Source organism: Pituophis catenifer, unplaced genomic scaffold (genome assembly GCF_029215685.1).
Source record: "Pituophis catenifer annectens isolate HBS135680 unplaced genomic scaffold, rPitCat1.0.hap2 SCAF_1, whole genome shotgun sequence".
Taxonomy (NCBI): Eukaryota; Metazoa; Chordata; class Lepidosauria; order Squamata; family Colubridae; genus Pituophis; species Pituophis catenifer.
In genome coordinates, this window is record NW_027256881.1 from 214,168,395 (window position 1) to 214,192,574 (window position 24,180).

Consider the following 24,180-nt stretch of genomic DNA (forward strand, 5'->3'; position numbering starts at 1 on the left):
ACGGACTGCCTCAGGTTGTAAGTAATGGACAAAATAATGTGGGGAACTTACCCAGTGACTTCCCAAAACTTAGAATTGATGGCATTAATTTACAAGAGTGGTATCAACAGCTTCAGGTTGTCTTTATGAAAGAAAATTTACTATTCTTTATAACTAGTCCTCCAAGAAGACCTTGGACTTTAAAAATAGATTGTTTACATCATAGAGCATTTTTCATAATAATAGCTAGCGTATCTCCTGCAATGTATCATAGCATCAAATCAAACCTAACTGTGTCAGAAATAATTCAATGCATGTTTAATCTATTTCACAGCGATAGCGTAGCTACAACTACAAGAATGTCTAAGGATTTCTTTTCTTCTAGAGTGAAACCAGGGGTTTCTATAAGTGAGCATTTGATATCTCTAAACAAAATAAGAGCTGAGCTGCAATTGAGGGGGGAAGTGATTTCAGATCAAACAATGAAAAGTGTTATTATCAATTCACTTGATCCATCATGGGATAGCTTTATGTCACACTTAGATACTATTAATTTAGGATATTTAACCATAGAAAGTCTATCTAACAAATTGATAGCAGAAGACAATTCAAGAAAAAATCGTTCCAGTAATCAAACAGAACACAAATCTTTTAGGAAAGTAGCTTTCCAAGAAAAATATAATGAAGCCTTTAGATGCCACAATTGTGGGTCCAGGGAACACAGTAGAAGAGACTGTCCCAAAGTCTCAAGGGAGAGACATAGGCCAGAATATAGGAGCAAATACAATTATAGACAGTCTTCCACAGATAGACACAAATATAGAAGCCCACCAAATTACAGAGAAAGTAGAGGGGGTAGAGAAAATTCAAAAGAGAGAAAATCTGGGTCACTAAATGGACTAAACAAACAAGAAAACACCAAAATACACACAATGAGAAGAAACCAAAAATAGGTAAACCAATTCATGATGAGTGTGCTCACATCTTACATAGGAAGTTAGGACATGCAAGCTTTCCTGTAGTTCAAAAAATGACTGAACACGCAGAAGGTGTCAAAATAAAAAATTGTGAAAATTATTTGGAATGCTCAGTATGTAAATCCACCAAACTAAAAACCAGTCCCAGACCAAAAAAATCTAACAGATCAACTAACAATATTTTTGACTTAGTACATATGGATTTAGTTGGTCCATTAACTCCATCAATTACCTATAGAAAACGTTACTTTCTAACAATAGTGGATGATTATAGTCGCTATGGTTTTGTTTACACATTAAAGCACAAGGATGAAACCTTTCAGAAATTTAAGGAATTCTACAAACGCATAGAAACACAACATAATATCAGAATAAAACAAATTATGACAGATAGGGGATGTGAATTCATGTCTAAAGAATTCTCCCAATGGTTAAAGGATAGGGGAATGCTACATTTCACGTCCAATCCATTTTCTGCGTTTCAAAACGGGATTGCAGAGAGAAAGAATTCCACACTACAAACCATGATTAGATGCACATTAGAGGATGCTGGTTTAGGCAAACAATTCTGGTCAGAAGCCCTACATTATTCAAATTACACTCAAAATAGAACCTGGTCCAGTATTGTGAATAAGACACCGTATGAGGTGATGTACAATAGGAAACCTAAATTAGCACACATGCACATATTTGGAGTCACTGCAGATGTGCACATACCTAAGCAGTTGAGGAGAAAGGGAGAAAACGTATCCAGAAGATTAAGATTTATGGGATATGAAACTGGAACCAAAGGGTACAGATTCATTGATAATAATAACAAATTTATAGTCTCCAGAACAGCTGTGTTTCATGAGCAGGCCAATTGGTCTAAACTGCACCTTAATGAAATATTTCCAAATAAATGCAAAGATGCGATATCTTGCGAGGAAGGGACAATAGAAAATCAAAACATTAACAAAAATAAGAACAAAACCAAAACTTGGACAAATAGTCAGCATAAAATAAAGACAGACACATTAACAAAAAAGGAAGCTAGATATTTGCACGACAACCATAGCAAACCTGAAAGAGCTATTAGAAACAATAGAAATCAAATACCAAGTAAATACAAAGATTACATAATGCATATGAATGGAGAACAAATAACACCTAATACGTATGAGGAAGTATTAAAACTCCCTCGTGAAGAAAGAGAAAAATGGGAACTAGCTATGAAAAAAGAGATGGAAAGTTTGCAAGGATTAAATGTATTCACTCCTGCGATCGCACCTAAGGATAAAACAATTATAGGTACCAGGTGGATTTATAAAATTAAGAACCTAGAAGGAGGCAATACTTTATACAAGGCTAGACTAGTTGCACAAGGTTATGCACAAAAATATCCAGAAGATTATACTGACACATACTCCCCCACGGTGAGGACAGAGAGTGTTAAAACAGCTCTAGTAGTAGCATCTGCGCTCAATCTGGACGTATTTCAATATGACATACAGACTGCGTATTTACACGCAAAACTAGATAAGGAAATATATGTAAGAGCACCACATAGTCAATACACTAATAAGAATGAAATTTGGTTATTAAACAAGAGTCTATACGGATTAAAGCAATCTGGCAAGAGATGGTACGATTGCTTGGTAAAAGTACTAAAGACCATGGATTTCAACGCTACCACTGCTGATAACTGTTTCTTTGTAAAAAAGAGTGATGATCACATTGAATTTGTATTAATTTATGTGGATGATATTTTATATATAGGAAAACACAAAGAGAGCAGAGAAATCTTTGTAAATAAGTTAAACGAACATTTCTCGTTGAAATCTCTAGGTAAAGTGAATAAATACCTTGGTGTACAAATTAACAAAACTAGAAGGGGATTCAAACTTACTCAGAAAGATAAGATCATTGAACTTCTAAACAAATGTAATTTAAACAATGCCAAAACCTGTGACACTCCTATGCAAACTGATTTCCTTAGAAACACTGATGAGTCTTCCCCTGAATTTAAAGATAATACATTTTACAGATCAGTTATAGGCTCACTCCTTTATATATCTAATTGGACCAGACCAGATATTGCATTACCTCTCAATTTATTGTCAAGATATGTTAGCAAACCAACCATGTATCATTGGGAAGCTGTCAAAAGAATTCTAAGATATTTGAAAAGTACATTAGATTTTTGTTTAGTATTAGAACCTAATAATGACAAAGAACCAAAAATTACCTGTTATGCGGATGCAGATTGGGCTGGTGATACATCATGCAGAAAGAGTACTTCTGGTTATATTTTTCTATTGAATGATTGTCCAGTTTACTGGTACACTGGTAAACAAGAACTGGTAGCCACTTCAACCACAGAAGCGGAATATGTTTGTTTATCCAAAGCTGCAAATAACCTTGTATGGTTCAATGACTTGATCTCAGATGTTTGGAAAAAACCTGCATTACCTTTTGTTGTGCATGAAGATAATAAAGCAGCCATTGAAATATCCAGATCCGATGCCATTGGACAAAGGTCCAGGCATATTGATATAAAATTTAAGCACGTGAGACAATTATCTCAAGATGGATTCATCAAAGCAATACATTGTGATACTTCTGAACAATTAGCTGACATATTAACGAAGCCTTTACCTTCTAAACAGCACAAATATTTAACTTCTAAATTGTATGTATTATATTGTCCTGAATCTGAATGTAATTGGTGTTGTATAGCGAACCGGCATTTAGAGGGGGATTTGTCAGATGTAAATGCCTTATTCTCTATTGTGTAAATAATGTATATATGGGACATCAGGGGTTAACTTATTCTTTGGATTTTAATGTATTCATAATTTACCACTCCCATTCCTGGCTCCACCCCTTGTATATATAAGGAGCCACCCTCACCATTTTCTTTGCTTCTATCTTGAATATTCAGCGAATATAGAATGCCTATTATTATTAAAGAGAAATATATTTAAATCTCTAATTCTTATTATCTTTATTGAGTCTGATCCTGAAAATATTGCAACATTATAGTTTGAGGGACATTTTTTTAAAAAAGTAATTCAATTGTTCAAAATAGATTTTCAAATAAAATTTTTGAAGATTTTCTAATATTGAACTTCTAAGCCAGGGCTGTCAAACTCCCGACCAGGAGGCCGGATGTGTCATGCGCTGGTCACGCCCATGCCTGGTTTAGCAAAGGGGGAAAAAGTCCCAATATGTCACATGTTGCCACTGTGATGACATGAGTTTGGCACCCCTGTTCTAAGCAATCTTCACTTTAACTGTTTATAGTCATAGCAGTTGGTGTTATCATCTTCATCATCATCACCATCATCAAATCTGTATAAAAGAATTAAGTCCATTAGTCATAAAAAAGTAATAAAAAGTAAATATATGTCAGTAATGAGAAAATATGATGGAACACACCATGATCTCTAGAATTTTGACACAAATGCATTTTGTAAGTTATATATTTGAAAATTTGTCTCTCATTAGATTCCTTTTTCATAGTCTCCTGGTTTCCAGCCTGTTATCTTAACCACTTCAACAAACTGGCTCTGACAATAAACAAGGAGACTGTTAAAAATTATTCCCTCTTGGTTTCAAATATACTAGGTACACCACTGTTTTAATTGTGTTATCAGTTTGTTTATATTACATATATTATTGCTAGTTGTTTTGCAACTATGACATTTATGAGACAGAGAGAAAGAAGGAGTTAGCGGTGAGTGGTGAGTCGTGAGAAAACTAATATTTTGGTAATACAAAACTCTAGGAGTAAAAATATCAAACAGCATTTTTAAATAATCTCTACATACTGAGTGAATGGCCCATGAGGCCCACAAAGGCAATTCAGGGTATGAATTCATGCATATTCATGTAAAAACCCAAGTTTTTACAGCTGAAGGTATGTATGGCATTGCCAGGGATCTTGAAATTATGGTGTATAGCTGAATGAAAATGCCAATCAAATGTGTGACTAATGTTAAAAAATTAGTAGGCCTGGTGATACTTAGAAGAGAAAAAAACCCAAAAACAAATAGTACTTAAACTGGTAATTATTAATTGAAATCCTGTCTAACCTGAAGTTACACACTTCTGGGATCAAGCAATTTAGAATCACTCAGGCCTGCCATTTCCACTGCAGAAGAGAGAGCTGGTTTAACTCCAAGGAGACCTTCCATATTATGTCTGAGTTGCTATTTTGTTCAATTAAATGGTGGAAAGCTCTTTCATGGTTGAGGTAATCCACACACCCTGCAACATTATTTCTGAAGTATAAACAGTGATACTGAGAGCCACGGTGGCACAATGGTTAGAGTGCAATACTGCAGACTACTTCTGCTGATTACTGGCTGCCAGCAGTTTGGCAGATTGAATCTCACCAGGCTCAAGGTTGACTCAGCCTTCCATCCTTCTGAGGTCAGTAAAATGAGGACCCAGATTGTTGGCGGCAATATGCTGGCTCTGTAAACTGCCTAAAGAGGGCTGTAAAGCATTGTGATACAGTATATAAGTCTAAATGCTATTGCTATACAGGTATGGTTCTATCTGATATTATTTAATGGTGTCTGAGATTAACCATTAATTTTCAAATTCTTTCTTAATGACCTAAATTTAAAAATTGTGATTTTCACAGTGGCCAACATTTTCAGTGGTCTTTTCACCAGTTTTCCAAGATCCTTTTCTCTGTGATCTCCACCAGTGTAGCTCTATATTGGAGATTAAATTTAGGGGTCCTTTTTTGGGGGGGTCTCAATTTATATTATCTTGCCTTTACTTTTATTGAACATTTCTGCCATTTTAACACCCATTTTTCCTTGTTTGATTCTTCCTTGTTTGATGAGATAGTGGGAGCCTGTCACTGTCCCCTTCTGATAGAGATTTCTCAAATATAGGCCTTAATTTCAGGGCTGTACATATGTGTGTTATGCATACTGTACTTCAACAAGTTTATTTTTAGACAATGAGTGGGAAAAAAATGCAACAGGAGGACTGGATTAATATGTCCAATCAGTTTACAAGACAAGGACTTTGAAAGGGAATGCAATCTTGGTAATTAAGCTATGAATAGCACTGCAGATACAATGGAAGAAGTAAGAGATTACGTATCCTTCACTCAGATCTCATTGAGTGTGTACTGTATAATATAGGCTTAGCTCTTTTCTAACCATTCAGGTGCTGATCTCAACATAAGCACTCTTCTCAAGATAATTTGAATTAGTCACTTAAGCAAAACTCTGAAGCTCCTAATTACACTTCAGCACTTAAAAGCAAGAGGCCTGAATCGATGGCATTCTTTTGATTGGATTTTGGAAACTTCTAGTTGTACTGAAATGCAGCCAAACAAAAAATGCCCACCATGAGCCAAAAGGTTTTTTTCCTTCTGAAAATGTATACATGAAGCTATTTCTTTGTCTTGTTGCAAAGAAATGTTTTTTACCTTGAGATTTATCTTTACACAGATGATGGAATCACATGCAAACCTAATGATTGAACTGCAGGCATGTTTTTAATATTGCAGACAATAGAGCCGCTCTTTGACTCTTAACTATAATGTTGTTATTTGTTACAGTTACAACCCACATCATTATCCACTTTTATTTATAGCCAGTGTCATTGATAAAAATAATCAGTTGCAATGCCACACAGTAGAGAATTATTTTATTCAAAAGATTTGTGACTTATTATTGAAATTACAGTACTGAAATTATCAGAAGCTAGTTCCGTGATGGCGAACCTATGGCACGCATGCCAAAGGTGGCACGTGGAGCCATATTAGTGGGCATGCCAGCTCAGCTTTGGGGCACATGCGCGCACTGGCCAGCTGATTTTCGGGCCTTTTGGGCCCACCAGAAGTAGGGAAACAGGCTGTTTCCTGCCTCTGGAGGGCCTGGGAGGGTGGGTGGGGAAGGCCCGTTTTTTTTTTCTTACCTGGCTCCAGATCCTCTCTGTGTATCTGGGAACGGTGAAAACAGCCTTTCCCACTCCCTTGGAGGCTCTACGGAGGCTGAAAGGGCCCATTTCCCCACTCCCGGTGGGACAGGAAGTGACATTTTTTCCTGTCCCCAGCCTCCAGAGACTCCTAGAGAGGCTCCTACAGACTTCTAGAGAGGCTCCTAGAGACTCCTAGAGAGGTTCTGGAGGCTGGGGACAGCAAAAAATATCACTTCCTGTCCCACCAGGAGTTGGGAAATGGGCCCTTTCAGCCTCCGTAGGGCCTCCAGGGGAGTGGGAAAGGCTGTTTTCGCCATTCCCAGATAGAAAGAGAGGATCTGAAACCAGGTAAGAAAGAAAAACGGGCCTACCAGGCCATCATGTGCCAGGAGCGGGGGGGGGGGGCGGGGGGAGGGGGTTGCGCACACATGCGCGTGGGCACATGCACGCATGACCCTCCCCCACCCCCCCCTCTCCTGGCATGCGATGGCAAAAAGGTTAGCCATCACTGAGCTAGTTAAACAAGAATAATATTATAAACAGCAATATATGACAAAACCAAAGAAAACATTAATAGAAAGTTATGGCTTATGAAGGCAGTGACAGGAATAGCGCATTATAAACAATCTCCATTTTGTTCTATTTTTTTCCCTCTCTTATTGTAAAATAAGAATTTTTTTCAACAGAAACTTTAATTTTACAAGTTTAATATTCTAAGAACATGGTCACCTCAGTTTTGCTTGATCTCTGTAGAGTTACTATTTGTTTACAATAAGAATGTTTTATTGTGAAAGGCCAAATATAATATATAGTTGCACCAAAAGTCAGACCCCATAGACAATTCATCATATAAATTGCATTAAGAATTCAGATTGGTTGCCATTTTCTTTTTTACAGTTTGATGTAGACCTTTGAACGTTCAATACATTTATTTATTTATTTATTTTATTATTTTATTTTATTTTATTTTATTTTATTTTATTTTATTTTATTTTATTTTATTTTATTTTATTTTATTTTATTTTATTTTATTTTATTTTATTTTATTTCTATACCGCCCTACTCCCGAAGGACTCAGGGTGGTGAACAGCCACAGAATAAAACACATTTAAATGCAAAAATTTAAAATAGAATAAAAACGAATTAAATAATTTGGCTGAGACAAATTTAAAATACCCAATAATTTAAAAACAAATTAAAATTTTCATTTAAAAAGGGGAGAAAGATTTAGGCCAGGCCAGATTGATGAAATAAGAAAGTCTTAAGCATGCAACGGAAGGTGCGCAGATCCGGGATCCTCCGAATCTTCTGGGGGAGCTCGTTCCAGATCGTAGGTGCCCCCACAGAGAAGGCTCTCTCCCTAGGGGCCACCAGTCGACATTGTAACTTTTTTTTCTGTAGAAATATTAATAAAAGTATTGTGATTTGACCCTAGAGACTGACTTTTGATGCAACCTGCATATTAGGTAGTTGATGATAAATCTCCATCACTGAAAGGTGTTAAGATTTGAATATAGTAGTTGATATAACTGCTGAGGTTTGAAGATGTATGATGTTTTGCCTATGGAAAGATGTTCCAGAAAACTGTATGGTATAAGCAGTCTTCTCTTGATTTATTTGCCATAAACTAAATAAATAATAATTTTGATTTATGTAAGGACCAATGAAATAGCAAATAGACAACTGTCACAAAGATGTGCCGCTAAATAGCTAAGAAAATTTAATGAAAGGGTGCAACAACTTTATATTTTATTAAATTTCTAGGAATTGACTGCCTGGATCAGATGAATGAAAAATGAAATTTCTTGACTGAGATGAACATTCTGGTTACCACAGATAATATTTGGCCAACCACTCATTCAGATATTTTGATGTCTACTGTCTCTTAGCTGTTTAACATATTCATATATATTTCTGTAAAGAGAAAAATAAGAAAGCAATGGTAGTTTGAATGTGTTCAGTAATGGAGATTTAGAAATTGATATTTACATTTTAGTGAAAGGCTTAATGATAATAAATTAAAACTTCTTTACTCTGTAAAGTGCATGGAAATTATATTTTTATCCATTTCAAAAAAAAAAAAAAACTCCTTTCATTGCTTCTTAATGGGTTTAAATTTATTGCCCAAATACTCTATTCTTCGGGAATATAGTATGTTCATTTCAGCCTATACGTATAAAACATGGGTTTAATGGTATTTGTGTGGATTAATCTGTCTAACTTAAGTATGGTGCTACTTTGCTTAATTACAGTCATTAATCAAACATCATTATGTAACGTTGCAGAGAGACACCATGGGTGTTGCTGCTATGAAATTGCTGCAGAAATGTTTTGTTTGGATTCTGGTTGCTTTTAGCTATTGTGTCACGTATCTTGTGATGGGTTAGCTTTCTTCAAAAGTGCAAGTAGCTCTAAGAGCTTTACTCATGCTGTGATCTATCCTGAAGCATAACTGAGGTAGATATGTCATGCAGGAGTTAGCAGGTTGGTTTCTCTACATAACTCTTGACTGGGACTAGCAATGTGAAGCTGATAGTCACAGCAGTGCTACTGAAGCCTGCTTCTCCCTCCCTCCCTCCTTCTCTCTCTCTCTGGTGTGTGTGTGTGGGTGTGTGGGTGTGTGAAAGCTGATCCAACCTTGTTGGTTTGGACATCTGTTGGGAGTGAACTCTTCCTCTGTTGCCAACCTGCTGTTTGGGAAAGAGAGAAGAGGGTTTTAGAAAGAAAAGTTTAGCAAGAAGACGACACTGCATTATATAAAGTACGTTGCTGAATCTGGAAACACTAAGTATTCACCCAGTGTCTTGCCTTTCCAAATTTTTGCAAACTATCAGCTTACCTAACAAAACTCACAACCCTGCCTTTTCCAATAGGTTGTTGCTGGTTCCTTATTTTTGCCCCCTTGACTACTATGGGTATTGGAAAGTATGTGAATTGAAGCTAAATATGGTATCGTGTTTTCCCAAAAATAAGACCCTGTCTTATATTTTTTTTGAACCCTGAAATAAGTGCTTGGCATTATTGCCATGCGCTCAAAACCCCTTTGGGGCTTATTATCAGGAGGTGTCTTATTTTGGGGAAAACAGGGTAACACTTAGAATGCTGTTCATACCCATTCACTCCAGCTCAGATTATACTAGGTTTATTTCTTAGTATGAAAGAATGACTTTTTTGCTCTCTGTAAATATGCTTTGCTTCAGTATTTTTTTTACTATTTGCATAATAATCTTGCATAGAATATCAATGGTATGTCTTTCTTTTATAACAATATTTTTAATGAAATTTTAGCAGCAATAAAAGATAATACAAAATAAAATAAGAAAAGAAAGGAAAGGAAAGGAAAAGTAGAAGGGGTAGGAAGTGCAGAATTTTATTTTTTTTTTAAAAGAGAGAGATGGAAAGAGAGAAAACCAGAAAGAAAAACATAAAGGAGGTTATTTCTGATCTTCTTTACACCAATTACAAGTAAACTTAATATCTCTCTTCCCCTTTATAGTTACATTACATAGATCACTTCTTTCCATATGTCTTATCTGCTGATTCCATCAGCAAAAATAGTAAGGGTTCTATCCAATTTAACCAAAAGGTCTTTAAAGGATTTCCAGGATTTTATAAAAATATTTGTCATCTTATCTCTGCTCAAACAAGGAGATTTGATATTCTTTTCTTTTGTGCAATTATCTGACATTCTTAGACCTTAATTTGACTTTAAGGTGCTATTGTAGGACATGGTTGCCATCCATATTTTCTTCTTCCTATTGTAGAAAATTTTTGAAAGTTTCAACAGCCTACTTCATTGTTTTTTATCTCTTGACTTAATATCTGTATTTCCTCTCTATTTTGTATCTCTCTTATTTTCCGCAACCTCTATTTTGATTTGCAAGACATCCACCTTGACTTTAATTTTATTTACTGGTCCATTCAGTCATCCTTATAGATTCTTCCAACTTATTTTCAATCTCAACTTTTTTCTCTTCGATGAAATCTCTTTTAAGCAATATGTTCACATAAGCAGATATTGTTGTTGATGTTGTAGCTGTGAATTTCTTTCCTAGTTTCTTGATCCTTTGAAATTTTTCAAATGTAATACCTTTTCTGTCATCCTGTAAGTGTTAACTTCAAAGCATGATTTTGCTGTCGTTTCATTGTTTTTCTAGTAATATCATTACATCAAGAACAAAAAGAAAATATTTTCTTTTTTCTTTTTCAGTCTCTCTAGTCTTTATGACTTTGGTCTCCTCTAGAACTCTGTATTTCTATGATCACATGGTCTGTCTCAAATTTCTTTTGTCTTCATTTTTCAAAATTAACCAATTGTGTCCTCATTGACAATCTAAAAAGTCTACATTCCCACAAAGGTATTATTTGATTTATTTATTTATTTTTTTTAAAAAAAATACTTTAGTCATAAGATTTCAAATTTAATGGATTCCTTACTCTGTTTAAAGCTTTCTTAAATGAAATTCTTATCAAGTATTTTTCCATTAATTGTAAATTCTTTAAATTGTAATATAACTCTTTGCTTTGAACTGAAATGAAGGGTCATTCACCATCAATTTATTATGACTTGATGTTCAAAAGATCTTTATTAGCATTAGAATAGTTTTAATAGAAAAGTGCTATAGAAAATAAGATTTAGTGAACTCAATGTCCTTATAGGCTCCATTGCAACTGGAACCCGTCATTGTTCCTGCATCTTTCAGACTCACAAATCAACCCTAATCCTGTGTTCCTCTTGCAAGGAGCAGCTGTCTGGAGCATGTGGGCAATCTCTGGAGTGGGTTTGTTGACCCAGGCACATTTCCCAAACCTTAGTCTACATAACAGCGTCATCTTTGCTCCTTCGGAGATGACTTAGATCACCATTGCTTCACCCAGAATATCCCCTGTAAATATTTTTAATTTGCTCTATAATGCCAGTTGATAATATTATATCCTCCAATAAATATCAAATGGCTTGCAGATATAGGAAGTGATTTATGGAGTTAAAGTAATTTAAGCAGTTAGTGGTCATTTTATCTGCAAGTGGTAGGACTAGCATTATATAACCACATTCAGTTCCCAGAACTCCCTGCAAATATTTTTAAAATGTCAGCAGCTATGTCTGTTTTTGTGTGGTGTTTGTGTGTAATAATGTCTGTTTGTTGAGATGGCATTTTTTTCTCTTCTCTGAATTGTTGACTCACACTGGCTAATATTAGAATCCCAAGCTCTTGTTGTAATTATATTGAAAAATAATAATTAAATAAAGTTTACCACAATTTAATCACAGTTCTTAATTTTGCCAGATATAAATTTCAGCTTCTTTAAACTTTAGGGGAAAGTAAGTCTGTCACAAAAGTGATAAATTGCGTAGTTTTAAAATAATCCTCTTTAAGCAGTTGATTTTCCTTTAATTATGTTAATCCTTATTAAGAAACTTAATTCTGCTAGTAATGCATAGAAAAGCTGCACAGCAGACTAATGCATAAAAAAGCTTGTAGCTAGCATAAAAGTAGAAACATTATGCAAATACATGATTGTACAGTATTTTCTTTACATTAGTAATCCTTATGTATCTGAACAGAATTAAACTGCTTATTAATTACCATTTTCTATTATTTTTAGGTCCTGAAAAAATAGAATTCAAGTGTCCCCTGAATCATATCAAATGTATTGGCTCAAACAGATGTATTCACATGTCTCAACTCTGCAATGGTGTTTATGACTGTCCTGATGAATATGATGAAGGAGTGCATTGTCGGGGTAAGTGACTTTGGGGATATGCAAAGAAAATGCCTGGATACATTTCAAAAGAATGTCTTATATACATATATGAATCTACACCAAGCTAGAAACACTCCTTTGCCTACTTTTCTTTGTACCACTTATAAACTGCCATCCTTGTCATATCGCATTTCATAATTTCAATATATGAGTGTATCAGGGGTGGCTTCGCTTGCGCATATCGCTGATGACAACATCCAGGGCGGGTAGCGGGGCCTCCTGCCAATTTTACTACCGGTTCTTTTGAACCAGTCCGAACCGGGGGTAACCCACCACTGGAGTGTATGTACAGTATGGACTGTAGTAGGCTGGATTTCCAAGAGGGAGAAGAGGTGCATTACAGAGTAATAAGAGACAGCTCAGTACAGTTATTTTGTGTGAGAGAAAGAGATTGAAGAGAGTCCCTCCCTAATACTCTGTTTTCCCCAAAATAAGACATCCCTTGATAATAAGCCCAATCGGGCTTTTGAGTGCATGGCAGTAAGGCCAAGCACTTATTTCAGGGTTCAAAAAAATATAGAACAGGGTCTTATTTTTGGGAAAACATGGTACATGGTAGATGCAGATAGCAGAGTGCTTCAATTTGGCAAGATTCTGTCTATAAAGGTGGAACAATAAAGAACTCAGCTTACAAGTATCACCACATATCTATCCTGATTTTTGGGCCTGCCCATCTAGTATTACACATCAATATAGCTCTCTCATTCCAGTAACTCTGAATTTTTATTTTTATGTTTACCTTCAATTAGCAGTTGTCCACGCCAATCCAATCACAATATTTCTGGTTATTGTTTTTTCCTGTAATTGCTTCCTTCTTCAATCCATAAACAGTATCTCTGGATTAACTCCATTTTGCTGTGAGACTTCTGAAGTTATCATGTTCTACATCTTATTACCTCTTCATCTGTTCTACTTAAGTCCTTCTCCAAGTTACCTATCGTCTCTCATTTTCATGTGTACTGCAGTAGGCTCTGCCATTTTCTGTGTCTTCCCTTCTATATTAATCAGTGTATTTCTTCCTGCTCAACATTCTTTTATTCAGAATGTATGTATTAAATTACCATTTTTGTGTTTCTTATTCATGTGTCAAATTCATTTGTCAAGTCTGTATCTCTCACCTCGACATGTGTACCTTAAAAAAAAAAGCGATGTCATTGCAATTGTAACTGGCTATCATGATCAAATATTCAGTACTATATTCAATGTTGGAAAATGTATTGAAGTCATATTTTTCAGATGACCTTCCATGCCTAGAAGGTTAGCCTAATATGATATGACAGAATGAATTGTATTATCAGTCTTACAAGTTTAAACAGAAAACATGTTAGATATGAGAATAACTAAACCCTGTACTGTTTTGTAGTGGTAGCAATATAATACTTCAATCTGCAAACTATTGCCCATTTTCCTTGAATAAGATCCTGAAATTATTTTAAAAATAATTTTATAGAATGTGTAAAACATCAGAAACAGGATTATTGCCTTCTCACCGTGATTTTAAAGGGGGGGATCCATTTTCTTCAGGAAGCCACATGAAATAGGAGCCCCTTTCCTACACTTTATAACATCCAGTTTACCAGCATTTATTGTTATTACTGTAAAAGGGAACTGTTCCTTTTATTAACTTTTCTAGATGCAAAGATACTAAGGGGTAAAAGAAGCTAAAACCTCATTACAACATTAGATAATGATGTTTATTTGTTGTGCTAAACTTAAAGTCAAGGAGATAAATGTTGCTACAGAATATAAAGTGTATGTAAATTATCATTTAGAAGGGAGAAGAGGGGGGAAAATGGAAAAATAAAGATTAAAAGGAAAATTTTGTTCAATACAACTTTATGCAAGATCTCTTCTTACTGTATAATATATTCCTAAACTCTATTTTTGTGCTTAGATGTATTTATTCTTCCCTCCCTCCCTCCCTCTCTCCATTCTTTTCTCTCCCTCCCTCCCTCCCTCCCTTTCCTTTCCTATTCTTTTCTTTTCTTCTCTCTTTTTTTTGAAACAAGGAACATTATAATGAAACTGCTACTTTTTTCATTATTTTCAATGATTTTTTTAAATAAAAATGATGTTATTGATGAATCAAGGACATCCATTCCCTTTCATCTTAATAAAAAAATATGGTTACTTTATTTTATTAGACATCTTCAGTCTTAAAACTTGGTACCTGGTTATATTAATGTGTATATTTGTATGTGTTGGACATTGCCTATAAAATATTTGTAACTTGCTCATATTTACTTTTCATTGTTGAACTGCATATTAGTTTTTTTCTGTTTAAATAGCAAGTGATATAATGAGCTGAGTTATTTCTTTATTTTTCAGTTTAATCATTATTAAAACATTATCCCTAGTTCCTACTGAATATATTCAAGCTAATGGATCAGCATTGATGACTGTTTTGAATTCACCAAGCACAGGAAACTACGATGAATATAATAAAACATAATTGATTACCTTATTTAATTGACACTTTCTATGTAATTTAGCCTGAAATAGCAAGACATTTAAGTTTAGGCAGAAGAAGAAAAAATGAAATTTATATTCAAAATGGAAAATTCAGAAGATATTGAAGAAAATCTGATAATATTTAGAAAGAGTATATATAAAAAAGAAACACATGCACACTGTCTTATAAAACTATTTTACAGAAGCACACAGATATCAAATCAAATGACAATCATGCATTTATTCACAGTTTTAAATTCTGTTTGCCAAATTGCAATTACAAATTCATCTCTTGCACTGTAAGGGGAATGCTCACCCGGGCAAGTATTTTAACCTTAGCTTTGTTCATGAAATGCTTTAAACAAGTAATCAATAATTTGAAGATGATTTTAACTATAAAATGATACTGCAACAGTCATTGTAATTGTAATAACAGTCACCCCTATATATCTGAGGGCAGCAAAAATATTGTAGAAAAGCAATTTCAATTAAATATTTATTTCCCATTATCAGATAGAAAACATTTAAATACAGTTATCTATACGTGCGCAACAACACTTCTTCATCTATATTAATTCCATGTGAGGTTTCAAGTTGATTAAAAGGTGGTACGGTATTTCAGTTCTTTCTGTGTGTATTTATATATGAATAATACTTCAAAAAGGAAAAGTTAACATCTAGAAGAGGGGTGTCAAACTCAAGGCCCAGGGGCCAGATCCAGCCCCTAGGGTGATTAGAACTGGCCTGCAGAGTTGTCCTGGAAACAGCAAAGGACTGGCTCAAGGATCTCTGCCAGCGAAAACAGAGCTCAGGAGGGCTGCAGGCAGCCCTCTTGAGCTCCATTTTCACTGGCAGAGGGTTGCAGGAGGCCATTGCAGCTGAAAACTGAGCATGTGAAGGCTGTGGGCGGCCTTCCCAAGCTCCATTTTCACTGGTAGAGGGTTGCAGGAGGCTGTTGCTGCCAAAAATGGAGCTCAGGAGCCCGGTTTTACTGGAGAGCAGTCAGGCCACCACAGGCCTCTCCAACATGAGTGACATCAAGCTGGCCATGCCCACCTTGGTCACGCCCACCCCAGCCCCCCGAGGTCAAATACAACCCTGATGTGGCCCTCAATGAAATCGAGTTTGACACCCCTGATCTAGAAGGAGTTTTGTTAGGAATGACAACAAGATTTTCCTTCAACACTTTGAAGAAAACTATGCCAGATCAAGATCATTTGAAAGTCTCCTTAGATTCAGACAATGCAGTATGAAGCACTATTGCTTGAAAAACTTAAACTATTTTTGGATCCCAAGAATGATTTTTAGGTCACAGTCCTAATTACATTTCCCTGAGAGATTAACTTTACTGAACTTGGTATAACATTTTTCTGAAAATACTACAAAGTTAATTACAGTAGTTCATTGTTTTCAATTTCATTTTCTTTTCCATTTTTTTTTCTCCATGTCTCTTCCAAATGATCCATCGTGGGTGAAGTAAATCTATGGAATAATTTGGTGTTTGTTCAGGTTTATTATTGACCGATTCATTCTAAACCATACTTTAAAGGTTTGAAAGAAATTGTTATAAACCTAACAGTGAAACAAAAAAATATTGGGATATTGAAAGAAGTCTAAGACAAAAAAAACACAACAACAAAAATCCCAATGACTTTTTAAGATCTGTCAAGCTGCACATTAAAAGAAACTCTCTTTGTCCTAAGGGAGCCCGATAGAAATGTGGTCGGTCATTGTTCTTTAAAGTGTCAGTGGAGAGAAAAGAAAACTTCAAAAGGTTCAAAGATTTTAAAGAAAGTTGGGACGGGGTCTCTAAGATTACTGTAACTTTTAGTGCCCGCTCCTTTTAAAATTTAATTCATCACAAGTCTGGCCTGCATTCCAAAAAGTTCCCTGTTATCGATCAACAAAGTTGAATATACTTCACATCAGTTAAAGAAAGTAAGTTTATAAATACTGTACAGATTAGGGATTGCTGAGAAATCTTTCTGATGGTTGCAATGAACAATAGTGCTTGAAGAAACAATATTGTTCTTCATTAACAGCAGAGATTCTGCCGGGTACTAACTACAGCTAGAGTGCTGAAGTTATTAAAATGTTGGATTAGAACACTGGTTGATTCAGGTTTTTTTTACTACCAGTTATGTGGGTGTGGCATGGCTTGGTGGGTGTGGCTTGGTGGGCATGGCAGGGGAAGGTTACTGCAAAATCCCCATTTCCTCCCAATCAGCTGGAACTCGGGAGGCAGAGAATAGATGGGGGCGGGACCAGTCAGAGATAGTATTTACCGGTTCTCCGAGCTCCTCAAAATTTCTGCTACCAGTTCTCCAGAACTGGTCAGAATCTGCTAAATACCACCTCTGGATTAGGACTAGGAAGATGCTGGTTTAAATCCACCGTCAGCCCAGATGCTCAATGAGTGACCTTGATCCGGATATTCTTACTTAGTGCAATCTGCTTGACAGGAATGTTGTTGCATGGAGAAATTGGAATACAGTGTGCTATGCATCCTGCCCTAAAAAAACACCAATATAATATAATCTATAGTGTAACATAGTATAGTAATAGTATGTAATAATAGTAATATTATATTACATCTATTACATTATATTTATTATGCTATATCAAGTGAACCTGAGAAGACTAATGTATTTTTTATGATTCCATTTTTATAATGATATAATAAAAATGTATGAAGTGATTTTAAAAAATACTCCCAAAACATATTTGAGCTCCCATGAAACTCCTCACATTTCAAGCCAAATCAGATAGAACGTTTGGAGGAGGTAGTATTTCCTTCATTTATCATCAAAATCAGCTGCTGTGATGTTTTTCACATCTCAGCATTAAGCGGATAATGATCAGTCACCAAAATCAGTTGGGAGGTGTACAGTAAGTTAAGCTCTTTGGAATACTGCATAGCTAAATGCTTCCCACAAACTCTTTATACAGAAGGAACTTAGGTGTCAAACATGCATGTTAAATTATTTTTCCCTGATATTCTATCTTTCACAGAAAGGGAAATTTAGATACTGAAGAGGCATGCTGTCTCTCAAGTGTGTTTTAAACTGGAGATGCAGATTGGGTAGTATCCTAATTAATACATCCTTTCTTTCCCCTCGTAAACTATCACATGAAAAGTGAGCGCTTATAGATCAGCAAACTTTTCCTGATGGGAACATTCTGTCTATCACTTATTCCCTTCATTCCAGTATGGTTAATTTAATAATTTTCACAGGGGTAATTTTAATTAAATCCTTCTCTTGCCGAAAAGCGAGATACAAATGTCATGAAAAATGTAACATCTCTCTATTATTTTCCTAAATAACATAAGAATGCTAATCAAAGTTCAACAATAGTCTGTAAAAACTTTCTTTTATAGTTAAATCTCTGCACATTACAATAGACATTGGTTTTGTCAGGGGCATTCTTCAAACACACAGATTCGCATATTCATGTTTGATGTTTGCAGAGCATAAAACCTTTATGGCCAGTCTGAAGTGATGTAGCATGGCTAATTCTTTGAAATTACTTGCGGAGTTCATTATGTCTGAAGATACCAATCTTTTCCCTGTGAAATAATACAAAACAAAGAAAAAGAAAGGGAAATTATTAATTCTTATGTCTGAGTGCAACACAAGGGCAAAATAGACTGTGAAGGTAATCTACAAAGTTGGTAACATTAGTGATTAGCAAGATAAAATTGGATGAAAAAATTAAGTAAAACTCACAGAAAAGAGAAACAATTAAAGAAAGATAGGAAGGTGGAAATACACAGGGGAAATTTTGAGTGATTAATTATGAGAGAGTTGGATTTAAACACTGAAATTGGTTTCTGAAACATAGTTCTCAAAATTAAGCTTAAGTGGCTTTCATGCAGGCAAGTAGGGAGATTAATTCATCAAATTATAAGCAGCATTAGAAGTCTCTTATAGAATTTACAGAAACCAAAAAAAAAAAATTGGAGAAGGTTGAAAATAATTTTTCACCATAGATTTCTAGAGGTAGATTATTTGGATGAGTTGCATTAATTAAGTGGTAGAAAAGGAACTGTCCACCTGCTTTCCTGCCTCATAATTATTTTAGGCAGAGGGTTCACAGAGTGCACAAATGGAAGGAATTAAACTTGGGACAGGCAATGAAATAGATCAGAATTGGCAAACCTTTTCAGCACCGAGTGCCAAAACGGGAGCACGTGCACATGGGGGAGCACCAAAAATTGGAGAGCAGCTCTCTAGTGTGCACACGCGGGAGCGCTGGAAACCGGAAGAGCAGTTCCCTGGTGCACATGCGTGTGCTGGGAAGCTGAGCTTCCGGTTTCCAGCATGCACATGTGTGCCGGTCACCTGGTCTTCCAGTTTCTGGTGCAAACGTGCATCAAAGACCAGTTGGCCGGCTTCCATGTGCACATCAGGAACCTGGAAGAACAATGGGTGGCGGCTGGCATGCCCAGACAGATGGCTCTGTGTGCCACTTCCAACGCACGTGCCATAGGTTCGCCATCACAGAAATAGATCATGCTTTTATACTTGTGTTTAGGTTAAATTTTGCATACATCTCTAAATTTTGAGATCTTTTCTATACAACATGAGTGTTGGCTGGCAGGGACGAGAAGATGGGCTTTTTCTACAGTGGGCCCTGCTCTATGGAAAATCCTCCCTTTGGGAGGATTGGTGCTGAATATGTTAAGGGCCCTTTTTCCTGGCTGTATTGCTAACTAGCCACATACAGGTAGTCCTCGACTTACAACAGTTCATTTAGTGACCATTCAAAGTTACAAGGGCACTGAGAAAGTTGCCGAGACTACCTGTGTCTCGGCAACTATGTATATTTAATCTGGAGGTTTTTATTTTGTTGTTGTTGTTGTTGTTGTTGTTGTTGTTGTTGTTGTTGTTTTAAAATGTTTTAGTGTCTTAATTGCCATATATTTTTTGAATTGTAAGGCCCCCCCAGAGTCACTGACTGAGATAAGTGGCTTTAGAAATTGAATAAATAAACAAGCAAACATATTATGCATGCCAAATTGCTTGAGAAATTGTTTTAAATCAACAGGTAAAATTCTAGAGGTCTATAGCTTTCCTTAGCTGCCTGGCAGGAAGCCGATTTCTCAGTAATAGAGATAAATAAAATACATCACTTACCTTTAGTGAAAAATTTAGGCTGAAATATATGAGGTATATGAGGAATAGAAAAATAATAATAATGGAAAAAATGAAGTGTATTTTTTTTAAAATTTGATTTATATGCCACCCTTCTCTGGAGACTCAGGGCGGCTTACAATGCGTTAAGCAATAGCCTTCATATTTTTGTATATTTATACAAAGTCAGCTTATTTCCCCCACAAACTGGGTCCTCAATTTACCTACCTTAGAAAGGATGGAAGGCTGAGTCAACCTTGAGCCTGGTGAGATTCAAACTTACAGTAATTGCAGACAGCTGGTGTTAATCACAATGCTATCAGTCTGCTGAGCCACCAGGCCCTAATGATTGATGGAGCATTTTACACCCCCCTCCAACACACACACACACACACACACACACACACACACACACACACACACACAGATGGCATGATAAGAGCAAGCACTTGCCAGGAAAAGGAAGGTGTTAATGTCACAGATATAATATTTTAGAAGTTAAGGAGTTTTAGAAAGTGGCGCATTCCAGAATTTATCTATAGCTACCCAGCCCCAGTTTAACCAGAATTTGATGTTAAAGATATATTGTAAGCCCCTAAGGCTTAAGAACATGGAAGCTCAGTGTTTTAAGATCTCACTTTGTTTTGAATCAAGGCTGAAGCAACAGTGTTATAGAAACTGTGTATCCTTTGTAGTATTCAAGTATTGAATATTGCTTTCTGGAGAGTGGGTTTTTGCTATTCATTCTGACTATGCTATAACCTTGAATTGTTTTTTTAGTTCATCACAACTCACTAAAAGCATCTCCACTCTGGTTAAACTGATATGATTTCTCACAAGTAGGCTTCACAATCTTATTCAGAATATGGGGACCTGATGTTATATATTATAGTTCCACTGGTTTCCCCCCCACCCCCGATGTGGCTACATTTATCTGCTTCATCTGAAAAGATAGTTGTTTCATCAGTTTTTCAACATCTCTCAAAACACTTTCATTTCAGTCTCCATACTCTATTGTTAATTCAAAAAGAATCGGTGGAATTGCTTTATGCATTATTTACATTTAGAGGACCATAAGTCCTGAAAGGTAATTTAGAAACTTTTTAGCTAATTAACCAGCAAAGAAATAAATAGGTTGCAAGAATATTTTACTCAGTAGCAAAATCCACTGGGACTGGCAGTTCATCTAAAGCACCAACAACTAAATCTATGTGGTTACTAAGTCTAAACTGCATCTGTTTTATGATCTTTCTTCGGCTTGGCTTTGCGAGTGTGAGGATTAGTTGCAAAGTTACTTTTTCATTATCATCATAAATGCAAACAGTTGCTGTACAATGTACTCACTATTCAGCTGCTTTCTCCATTCTATATATTGTCCATAAACATATATATTTCCCAACTTTGTATGGTTTAAACTTTGCATGGTAAAGAGAGAAATCAATGAAATTAAATCAATTAGCATTATTGCATAGGTTTTTTTAAATTTAAAAATGTTTATTGATCCCCTTCAGAGAACCTCGTAACAATGTGCCTCCATTCAAACATGTATGTAAACATGAACAAACCTGGTTGAATCCAAATAAACTACCATTCTCTTAGGGAATAAGCAAAATGTTATAGAATTATATATTCTGTTATAATATCTGAGTTTAATGGGCTCAGAAGAGGGCATTTAGTCTGTCCAATCACCAAAAATGAAGGCAGGATTTCTTATTTGAAAATCTGGAGACAATCCTTGTTTGAAACTATCTTTTCATCCAGGTTTATTTGCTACCATTTTTTTCCTTAGATATCTATTGCACTCAGTTCCTTGGACAAAAATAACCAGACAAGAGAAATCAATGTTATAATTAATGTTAGAGTATGAAAATAATTACACTGCATGCAGCATCTGTGACTTTATATGATGCACCTATTTTTGTTACTGGAGAAGTGAATTTTACATGAAGTGTGAACAACATCAGGATTCTACCATGTTCACCACTGACACTGTATGACACAATACGTCAGAGGAATTTTCTGAAGCTTGGGGAAATTTTATTTACTTTTGGAATTTATTAAAAAAAAAAATTCATAAGGAAACTGTTGCAGGTTCACTGTTGTTGACAGTAAGGGTAAGAACATTACAGAAATGAGCTACAGTTCAGGTTTTTTGATATTTGGCTGTTGAGAAGAAGGGGGAAAGTGACAAATCTATACCACATCTATCCAATGGATTTTATACTCTACAGAGGCAAACATTAGGAAAACATTCATGCTTTATTATATGCCTACATGCTACATTTTATATGCCTCCATTTTATACTTAATGGATCAGTGCTGCTTCCAATGATGTATCCTACTGGAACTGTACACGACTGTTAATTCATATTCAGTACAAAATTAAGTATAATAGTAGGTTATGTTGAAGGAATCATAAACTCTTCCATGCAAGTCATGAGCAGTTTGTATAATACTTCAAACTTGTAAAAGACCAACAATGATAATAGGTTGATGCCTTATGTTTTCTTCTCAAAAGAGAAGATTTTATAATGTTAAAGGAGAAATTTCCGATATAAAATTCATCCATTTTCATAAAACTTTTCAACATTATTGTACATGTTCCTACAAAAGATTCCCACCCACCCACCCCCGTGTTTGTGCATGCTTATTGAAAACAAACCCAGTCATAGTAACTGGAATTTTTTATAACTTCAGTTGTTCCTAAATATTTTTTTAAAAAATTAAAACCTTGTACTTTTAATATTTTTTAAAAACTCTTCCACAACACTTCTAATTTTCTTGTCATGTTTTTGATGATAATTATAAATCATTCTGACACATTTTGTTTTTAGAGTTGCAAGAAAGAATTAAGACAAACTGATGTTCATTCAATTCCCCACTTGTTTTCTTCAGCATAGATAAAAGGATTCAAATTTATTTTTTTCTGGGATGCTGCTAAAATGTTGAACATTTCCCAGCCATTTAAATGAAGGCTTACTGATAAATTAAGCATCCTTGAAAATGTCAACTCTAATGTACGGATTCTCTGTAAACGGTTCTTGTTACAATATACTTGTAATATAACAGCCACACTCTTCTTTGGTTATTTTATTTCATATCCCATTTATTTTATTTTATTTTATTTTTATTTATTTATTTATTTCATCAAGCACACATTTTATGACAGATACAAGTGTAAACATAATTATAAATACATGAAAAGAAAATACAAATAAAAGAAAACATTAGGAAAGGGATGGTAGGCACGCTGGTGCACTTATGCACGCCCCTTACAGACCTCTTAGGAATGGGGTGAGGTCAATAGTAGACAGTCTAAGGTTAAAGTTTTGGGGATATCTGCTTTCTCTAAATCACCTGAAGTAACATAGGAAAATGTAATGTGGTTTCTTCGGGGTATGTCTAGTTTAATGAAAAGAAGGACTAGGAGGGACATGATAGCAATGTTCCAATATCTCAGGGGCTGCCACAAAGAAGAGGGAGTTAAGCTATTCTCCAAAGCACCTGAGGGTAGGACAAGAAGCAATGAATGGAAACTAATCAAGGAGAGAAGCAACTTAGAACTAAGGAGAAATTTTCTGACAGTTAGAACAATTAATGAGTGGAACAACTTGCCTCCAGAAGTTGTGAATTCTCCAATACTGGAAGTTTTTAAGAAGATACTGGATAACCATTTGTCTGAAGTGGTGTAGGGTTTCCTGCCTAAGCAAGGGGTTGGACTAGAAGACCTCCAAGGTCCCTTCCTTGGAATAGAATAAATCTGTTATTCTGTTCTTTAGGATTTGCATATCTGTGGGGGGGGGAGTTATATTATTACTTGTGCCGGAAGAAAGCTGCTGCCAATCATCTTTGATTCAAGAAAAATTGAGCATGTTCTTACACAAAGGAAATGTTGTGTTGCCTAGCTGTAAATGCCACTACAACTGTGAGAAGAAAGGTTT

At 35.5% G+C, this 24,180-nt stretch overlaps 1 protein-coding gene across 1 annotated transcript in view; it reads left to right on the plus strand.

The window, feature by feature from the left end:
• The window catches only part of LRP1B (LDL receptor related protein 1B), a 989,801-nt gene that overhangs the window by 466,305 nt on the left and 499,316 nt on the right, over positions 1-24,180 (plus strand). Inside the window, exon 3 of the mRNA XM_070957016.1 lies at positions 12,495-12,632. Coding sequence (XP_070813117.1) covers positions 12,495-12,632 — 138 coding nt within the window. The remainder of the gene's footprint in view (positions 1-12,494; positions 12,633-24,180) is intronic.